At 33.5% G+C, this 9802-nt stretch overlaps 1 protein-coding gene across 1 annotated transcript; it reads right to left on the reverse strand.

The window, feature by feature from the left end:
• Positions 5107 to 7884, reverse strand: LOC105168878 (cytochrome P450 78A5). Its single transcript, XM_011089064.2, has 2 exons — positions 6756 to 7884; positions 5107 to 6107 (listed from the first exon to the last, which is right to left on the reverse strand). The coding sequence occupies exons 1-2, from the start codon at positions 7743 to 7745 to the stop codon at positions 5451 to 5453; spliced, it is 1647 nt and encodes a 548-aa protein (XP_011087366.1). The 5' UTR covers positions 7746 to 7884; the 3' UTR covers positions 5107 to 5450.

A 9802-nucleotide genomic window follows, 5' to 3' on the forward strand; every position in this document is an offset into this window, starting at 1 on the left:
TACTCAACGGGTCGTATTTATCTCTTTGTGTATACGAACATATCATACTTATAGGTATATATACGGTCATTTATCGTGAACGTATACAATCAATGCATCATGAAGTAACACTTTTAGTTAAAAGAAAGTGCATCCTAAATTTCAGTTAAAGCATCAGTTATATGTATCGTTAAGTGTCGACAACAACAACTTAAACACTATATGCTTATCAGAAAATGGTGAATTAATAAGACATACATAAACATTAGTTCTTGTCAACTAAAACCTTTGAGATAGTTATCAATAATAGAGCAAAACAGCAATCATTGCTTAAATATGTTGTACAGAAATGGAGTCTTGCCTGAAAAAAGTAAGCCCACCACAGCAACCTCTCATCCTGCATAATATATGCACCCAAGGCAAGAGTACCATAATCACAAATTGAGACACAAACATTAACATAATACAACATAGTACAATGATCAACATCAATGTCCATTCATGTGTATTATCCACAATACTACTTAATTAGCACGCGTTATTCTCCATAATCCATAACTAATAACACACTTTAATTATGTCGAGAATGTGACGTAAATCATAATTAAGCGCCTCTCGAAGAATGAATGAAAACTTTACGACGAAGCTTGCCATTGTTTATTGCAACATACCACAAAGTTTAGGCTAACAAGCTGTAATAACCAGCTTTTTTAAGGGCAAAATTAGGTAATAATGGGAGCCGCCAGCTCCATAATCATTGAGTTGATTATTGTAAGCTTCATTCACACTACACATATTATATTACTTGCTTTTAATTTGTTTTGTCATATATTTTGATATTTTTTGTTATAACTATTTTTTAATATTTTTCGAAGCATTATATTTAGTTCTGATTCTCAGAAAACAAAAAAAAAGTCGGGAGATTGTCAACTTTATTCTACTTGATGGTTCTTGATTGCCTTTCTTGGCTGAGAAATTTGGTTCTGGTTTACTGAAATCACACTATGAAGTATGACTTTTTGTTATAATTAATTAATTATGATTACATATAATTATTAATTATCGTATTTTCAGACGACATCAAAATATTAACAACAGCTAAAAAGCATGATAAATATTACATGATAATTGTCGGCATGAACAAGACCAAGTACACTTCTCTCAGATCTCTCATCTGCGGAGACTTTTGCTTCTGAATGTATATATACTACCACGAGAGACCCGAAATCCGTCGCCTAAGAGGTGGCTTCATGTGTATGATGGTGGAGGACCCATGGCGGTGAATATATACTACCATTTAGGAGTTTAGGACAACAAGTGCGTACTACCATAGGAGACTAATCATCTTAACAATAGAAGCACCCTAAAGTTCCCATCTCCTTGGCGACACGTTTTCTTAATGATAAACCCGTGAAACTTTGTGCAAATAAAACAATCCCTTGCATAAGATATTGATCTATCAAAATAAATAAGCACACAACACGTAAATGCTGATCAAATATTCTTTTATTTTTCTGTTAAAATTTGATCAAATTCCGCGTGTTTCAATTATATCAGCCCTAATTTGAATCTAGGTTAACAAGATGAGAACGGAAAAAGCGGGTTTTGGGGGAGTAAAGTATATGACAAAAAGTGCAAAAACACCAAGCATGTTATGTTGAAGGAATAATCTCTCGTCCATGTTTTACACTGCTTTTGGAGCTCATACGTCAGCAGCATGCAATGGAATATAAATCAAGATGCCTTTACGATTTTTTTCTTTTTTTTTTTCCTAATTTTTCCCATAATCTTCGGGTATTTAAATTTAATTTTTTTAATTCAATATTAATAGGGAGAATCTGAATAAGAATGGATATTAAGACTTTAATTTGTCAAATATACAAATATTTATGTTTTTATTGTAAGCGACGTACAGGTGAATAAGATTTCATAGATAAATTTTTTGGTCTCTAAAACCTATAATTTGTCTCTAGAGGAAATCAAAGACGGAGATTTTCATTAGCAAATCTGTAAAAACAAACATAATTGAAATGACAGAAATATATTTTAATGCAAGTAAGCCTCTGTAGTCGTTTACTTTCCATGAGCACAAAACTAATGAATAATTTGAAATCCCAAATCGAAAGAAAGCAAAACAGTTGCAATAAACAGTGCCATTAAATCAGACCTTACTGTCACATGAATCTATTAGTTGTTGAAACATGCCAAAAGTGTCGTCGACCAATATTTTAATAACTTAAACAAAACCAAAAAAATAAAAAGAAAAGTAGTAACAATATTTTGGGATGAAATATATACATACTTCCCGAATTATGGTCCGTCGACACAAATGACTTATGTCTTTTATATAATTATATAAATCAGTCCTAATAGGTACAAATATGGATAATTTGTGTAATAATATTGATATATTTTAGGAATATACGTGTAAGATTCAAAAAGTAAAAGTGGTTTGTGTAAATGATATTGACGTTTCTTGTGGGCGTATGTGTAATTATTCTAAAAATAGGGATAGTTTGTGTAAACAGACCATATGTTAGAGAACGTAAATGTAATCATTCTCCCGTTTGATCAAACATTCTTATATACAATATTGTCTTTTTTTTCTAAATTTTATACTTTTGCTCTTTAAAGACATCTCACTACGAAGAAAAAAAAAACCCTTAAGACTTATATATTGTGTAAGTTCCTTATTTCTATCCAATGTAGGATTGTATTATGTACTCAGTACTATAAGGCCCTCAACGAGATACTTGGAACGACACATCAATGCTTCTTCCTCGCATAGGGGTCCCTATTTAATCCACCTTATAATGCTGGTCAACATGATATGCACCTCTAGACTATGAATTTACCATCTCAACTTTATAAAATTTTGCACTTTGTCATTTATAATTATTTTTCAATAAATTCTTTTATCAAAAAATACCACATGCAGTGCACACGTGATATTCAAGGGTTATGTGATGTGGTATTTATCATATATGCACGGCATGTGATGTTTTTCCGACAGGAAAATAAACAAAAAAAAAATCATATATAGTAAAGTGCAAATTTTACAAAGTTGAAATGATAAATTAATACACATAAAAAAATTCAATAACAAATATAAAAACGAGTAAAATTCGAATAACAAAATATACTTACTGTAATTATAGTTGAGAAGTACAAAATGTAATCAACCTTTGATTCAATTTGAGTGGACAATGATATTAGTGCAACGAACATCTTACACTTGTACACTGCACCCCAAAAGTTTCATTTCAAGAATATCATAGCATATGTGTGATGTATTTTACCATTGATCATGATCTCATGTCCTTGGAAGATCTTGACAGATGTCAATACCTGATTGACGCGCGTGGTACCTCACAATATAAAACCCTCCAATCAAATTGCAAGCAATAATTTTTTTTAATCTTTTAGTATGCACTGTTGAGCTCAGTTGCAATGACATCATCATACGAATTTGTAGCCATATGAGTGTGCGTTGTATCCATAGCTCAGTTACATACACCTCAGGTGGGTAGAAATTTACACATACAGTATTAAATTTGGAATTCTCTGCCTTTTATCTCTCAAGGTTTTGACCTATGAGGCCCCACCTAGTGACATGAGGTTTAATTGTCGTACGTACTAGTTCTCATCCTACTTAAATATCAAATATTGTTACAGATATCGAGCACCTCCAGCGGATATCTCATATTTTATTTTAGTGATTCAGATTATTAATAAGCACAAACTCTCTTAACTAGTCAAAAGTTGAGCTTTTTAATTTCAGTCCAGGTCAATTCAAACCCGACAGAGATTGTTTTTACTTGATTCGTACACGACTACATATATCCACTACTTCGACTTGATTCCTCGCTGATTATAGATATCCACATATCGACGGGCTGACGCCTTATACTCTATTCCTCTCTCGTTACATATATCCACATGTTACACATATATCTAATGTCCCAATAGAATCAATTCAAATAGAGACATATATACATATAATTGTACGGAGATGCATTTAAAAGCTACATTTATACATAGACACAGAAAGAGATGGTGATGAGGTGAGGTATATAGAAGCAAAGGAATATATACAAGATGGTAGTGGCAACAAGAATCAGTACAAAGGAAGATGCAGATTAAAGCAAGTTGGGGTGATTTTGGAGTTGGAAAGAAAAAAAAAAGTGATTATTGGCGAAGCACAACAAATGGGGGGGGGGGGGGGGGGGGGGGGTTCTCTTTAGCTGTGGGGATTAGGGAAAAAGGAGGGAAGCTTTCCACAGGAGCAACTTTTAAAAAAATTATATTCTTGTGGGATGGATTTAGATCCCCACACACAAAGAAGCCATATATCATTATTGGGGTTGGGTTCTTATTCTTCAATCATATGGACTTAAAAAAATATACTATGTAATTACTATGACATAGGAGAGAGAATGAGGGGAGAGAGAGAGAGAGCCCTTTAAGCACAAATCATGCAAGAATTATTAAGGAATATTGAAGTAAAAAGTAGTGCATATATAGGTTTTTTTTTTTTTTTTTTTAAACCAAGTAATGTAAGAGAGATCAAAGTACTAAAACAAGACAAGAATAGTGATGTAATGTTTTGACAATAAAGCTTGATGAGGGAAATATTTTTAATAATGTAAGATATTATGACAAGATATCCCATTATATTATAAATCTTACAAGTCCGTTCATGTTATTAATTATGACATAATGCTTGTATATATTTATTTTGTCGACAAGAAAAGAAAGTTTAATTTAGTTTTCTTACTTATATGTATCTTTTTATTATCTTTTTTTATAGTAATTTCTTGATCTAAACAAATATTGCAACAAAACAAGTCGAGATATATAGAGATTCGTCGTCACTAACTATAGTATCGTCGTAATTAAGAAGTGAAGGTACCCGAAATGGAATTTAGCACTATTTGCAATACTTAAAATGAGATAAATCCAATCCAACATAGCAGAGAGCATAAAAATATTTTGTTGCCAGTCCAGAAAACTTTGGCCACTGTCCAAACGTCATTTGAATGAATGCAGAAAAAATTGCAAGAACAAGTTTGTGACAAATCAAACCAAGCAACAAATATCTGATTTTGGCAAAACAAATACCAAGGAAGTGAGAAAGAGTGAGCCCCTCCATCTATATATATATATATATATAGCAAATATTCCACTTCAACCTCAAAAAGGACACACAGCACTTGCAGTGTAATAACTATGATAAAAGCTATAAACACACAAGCTGTTATATATCTTCCTAAACAGCCAAACAAGTTCCTAATAACACAAGAAAAGAAACCACTAATTAAATTAAGCCTGTGTGTTCTTGTCAACAACCACTAGTGACACTCTATTCATCATTCTTTAATTACCTAACAAATATCACCCCAGCAATCAGTACTTGAGAATTATGAACAAGATTGACTGATCCCAAGTGGGAAACATGGCATGACATCAAATCAGCACCCAAATCCACCAAAATCAGAAACCCTTTCTTGATTTGTTGAAGAAATCCTGGGAAAAGCTTTGCAAACCAATGGCTGTTTCATCTCCATTGACAATTTCAAGCATTCTGATAAGTCCACTGCATGATTATTATGGGAAGCAGTCCATTTGAAGTTGTGAAGCAACTGAGCTAACCATAGCTGCACGGTGGCAAGGCCCATTGCCTTACCAGGGCACACTCTTCTCCCTGAACCAAAAGGGGCCAACCTGAGATCAGACCCCATGATGGCAACATCATCCTCAAGAAACCTCTCCGGCCGGAATTTCCCGGGCTCAGGCCATACCTTGCCATCATGCGTTATGGCCCACATGTTCACCATCGCGGTCGTGCCAGCAGGAACAAAGTACGGGCCCACACAAGTGTCGTGGATAGCTAGTCGGGCCCACGAGAGGAGCGGGCCGGGAGGGTGCATCCTAAGACTCTCCTTCACAATGGCTTGGAGGTAAGGGAGGTTTGGGAGGTCAGAATCAGACACTGGCCTATTATTAGTTCCAATCACACTATCAATTTCATCTTGAGCCTTGGCTTGAATTTCAGGGTGAAGAATCATTCTTGCAAGAATCCATTCTAAAAGAATGGCTACAGTATCAGTCCCTCTAAAGATCATTTCCTGAGGAAGCAAAAGATATTCCATTTAGAGGACGTTAGGATGAGAATTTTGTTCCATGCAGAGAAAGATGGGAAAACAACATTGGCATGAGATGTGTGATTGAAGTAGAAGAGAAAAAGGACCGGAAAAATATCAATGTTGCCATCACCAGGCACAAAGAGCCTAAAGTGTGCAGATTCCCCATATCTACATGCATATCCATAAAGATGAAATATAATAGATGAGCATATATCTGTTCTACCATCTACCACATATAATTACAGTATCAGGCAAAAGAAATCTAAAGAAAAAGGGGAAATGATACTCATCATTCCCTGTAAAGCGTAATTCATGCAACCTCAAACTATTTGCTTATTGTTTCATGATGCCAAAGCAAAGATAACTCTGGAAAGTGAAATTCTTGGATGCAAGAAAGGCTGATGAATATTGAAAGGAGAGTGGGTGATATAAAACAATTCATCCCCATATTAATGCAAAAGTTAATCAGTGAAGCAGAAAAGCCTGCGCCTCTAGAATCAGAAACCATCATGACTAAGTAAATGCAAGAAACCATTGGAATTTGATAACGCATGCATTCATTCATTTCCATATTTATATAGCAAAAAAAGTATGTTTACTGAAAAATGGGAAAAAAGAAAAAAGAATTACCCAAAGAACAGCAATCATGTCAGAATCAGAGAGCCTGTTCTCATTCTCCAAATCAAGCAAGACATCAACAAAATCATGGGAATGTTGATCACCAGCAACTTCCAGGTGTCCATTTTCAGCCCTTTTCAGCCTTTTTTCCTCTATGATTGTTCCAACAAAAGCATTAACTTTTGCTACCAATTTCTTGCTCCTCCTCCTCACTCCCTGCAAATCCAGCCACCCCAGCAATGGAAAGTGATCGCTCCAGTTGAATATCCCCAGCAATTCATACCCTTCTTTCACCAACCCCTCCAGCTCCAACCCATCATCTCCATTTCCACCATTAAAATCATAGCATTTACCGAACACACTCATCATCACATTGTTCAGCGACCCATAATGGAACACATTTTTCACCTCAACTTCACAGTTTTTCTCCATTTTCAGCATGATCTCCTCCACCATTTTCACCCCTATCTCCCTCCTGAAATCCCCGAAACTGGCTATTCTCTTGGGACTGAACAAATGGGTGGCGGAAATCCTTCTCAAATTCCTCCAGTACTCTCCATACGGCGCAAAACCCATAGCTCTATGAAACAGAAGCCCGTATGCAGATTCTTTGACGGGCCTGTCAGCAAAAGCAGAACTATTCAAAATTTCCTTAGCAGTCTCGGGATTGCTTGAAATGATGAAACGCGTGAATCCAACTGAGAACGCCATTAAAGATTCAGCTTTAAAACTTTCAGAAAGCCTGGAGAGAAGTCTATGTGTCAAGGAGCTTGTGAAGGAAAGAGCCATGCCCAGAAGAGGGAGCCCCGAGGGCCCAGGAATGGCCTCTCCGGGCCGGGCCTGAGCCTGGGCCTTGGAAAGAGCCCATGCAAGCCCACCTGGTCTCAGCCAGAAGGCGAACACAGCAATGAAGAGAAGAAAGCACAGCAGAAGCTCAAAGGACAGCACAGTTGAGGAGTAACCAGTTGATGGGATGAAGAGAAAACTGCACGCAGACGACATTTTCAGAAACTTTTGGCAGGCCTTTGATCGTAATGGTGAATGGGGAGCGGTATTGGTAGATAATGGGCAGTTATAGGATGAAAATTCGGTGAGAGAGAGAGAGAATGGGAGGAAGTGGTGGAAACAAGCAGACGAAGAGTGTGACAGAACGATATAAATAGAGGTGTGTTTGGCGTTAGAGGAAGTTAAATTAAACCAATTTTAATATTCTACCATGATTATATCGTGAGGGTAAATTAGTCAAAACCATATATCCCTAGAATTTTGCCATAAATATCATAGTTGGGTCCTTGTAATAAAAATACTAATAGTCGGGCACACTCGATACACATGTTAAATTATATTACACACTACTCACCCCCCATAAATCTAATTAATTAAATAAAAAATAAATAATTGATCAGAATGTAATAATTCAATTTATATGTTTGAATAGAAAATAATTGATGGAAGAAATTGATTAAGGAGATAGTTATATCTATATTTGTACTAATAAAATGCGTCTTTTTCACTCATAAACTGTAGTTTGTGACTCAACGATACTAAATTTTTTGTTGTGTCAATAATATTTCTAAATTATTTTTTTATTTTTTTTACGAAATAAAATATGTTGATTTATATATTTTATTCTTATTTAATACATATATATATACTAATATAAAAAAAATCATTTGCACTCACAAAAGAAAATAATTAATATCACTACACTAATTTTAAATATGACAATTATACTCATAATTTTAATTATTTTAAAAATTAATTATAATTACCCTTTTTTTAAAAAAATAAAAGTGGCTCAACACCATTTTAACACCACTACACTATATTTTTTTATTGTGTCGATAGCACCTTAGATTAGTTTTCATTTATTTCTTTTGAAATATGATTTGTTAAGTTATATATTTTATAATTTCTATAGTATATTTTAAAATTTGAAATATTATTTATTCTATGCACACAAGGACGACTTGTCATAACAGCTAGTTGTTAAATAAATAATACATACTGAAAGGTATTTTAGTCGATCAATATTATATATGACAACCAAATACAGTTACTTCAGGGGGTTGAGCCTAAATAAATAGTATGAGGCATAATTTTAATTTCTTATTGTATTTATTTAATTAAATAAAAGAAAATAAAGATAAAATTGTATTAACTTATAAAAACTGTAAAATGTAACCTAAAATAAGCATGAATAAAAAAAAAACTTATTGATAGATAATTAATTTTAAAGAGATTGCGGAAAAATAAGGATATTTGATGGTATTTTAATCCATACACAAGTTGTTATTATAAGCCCCTCGCACTTAATAAACTAGTCGTCGGTGTTCATGATATGAATATAAAAATACAACTTGTGAAAGTAAATAAATATGGTGTGAGGGTAAGAGAAAGAATGACGTTCGTTAGCAGAAAGAAACATGGAATGGGGCGTGAGAGAAAAAATATATTGTAATTATGCCTTTGTTAAAAATATAAAAGTTTGGTGGGAGGAAAGTGGAGCAGTGGGTCAAGAAAAAAAAATTATAATTATGAAATTATTAAAAAATATTAAAATTCTATGCGGACCAGAAAAAATAGGGAAAAAAATAAATTTGAATATTCAAAAGTTGGATTAGTATGAAATTATAATTTTAGGAATATTTCTTGTAATTTTGATAGTGGTGTAAGGGTAGTTTGGTAAGTTAATATAATGACAACCTAATTAGTTCTTACAAGGCTTTGAGCTTTAATAAATTGTATACACTATCTATCGAAGCACACTCGATCTATGTGAATAATTTAACTTTTTTATATATTTATTTAATTATACGAAAGTAGAAAAAATAAATAAAACAATGAAATGAACCTAATTGATAATTTCTTTTAGGTTTTTTATAAATGTTAAATATATGAAGATAATATTATTTAGAAAAATAATTAAAGAGATGATAATTCCGTGTAAGAATAAGTATGTTTGAGGATATTTTAGTCAATATACATTTTATCAATTAAAAATAGTTACTCTAACCCCCGTATTTAATAAATACTTAAATAGTATTAGATATGTGAAG

The sequence above is a fragment of the Sesamum indicum genome, linkage group LG8 (genome assembly GCF_000512975.1).
Source record: "Sesamum indicum cultivar Zhongzhi No. 13 linkage group LG8, S_indicum_v1.0, whole genome shotgun sequence".
Classification (NCBI taxonomy): Eukaryota; Viridiplantae; Streptophyta; class Magnoliopsida; order Lamiales; family Pedaliaceae; genus Sesamum; species Sesamum indicum.

Excerpts from the sequence above, each read along its gene's own strand:
- LOC105168878 (XM_011089064.2), bottom strand. The coding sequence starts at position 7,745 with ATGTCGTCTGCGTGCAGTTTTCTCTTCATCCCATCAACTGGTTACTCC. Across the intron at positions 6,108-6,755 it reads ACATGATTGCTGTTCTTTGG|GAAATGATCTTTAGAGGGAC; the intron begins GTAATTCTTTTT and ends TTGCTTCCTCAG.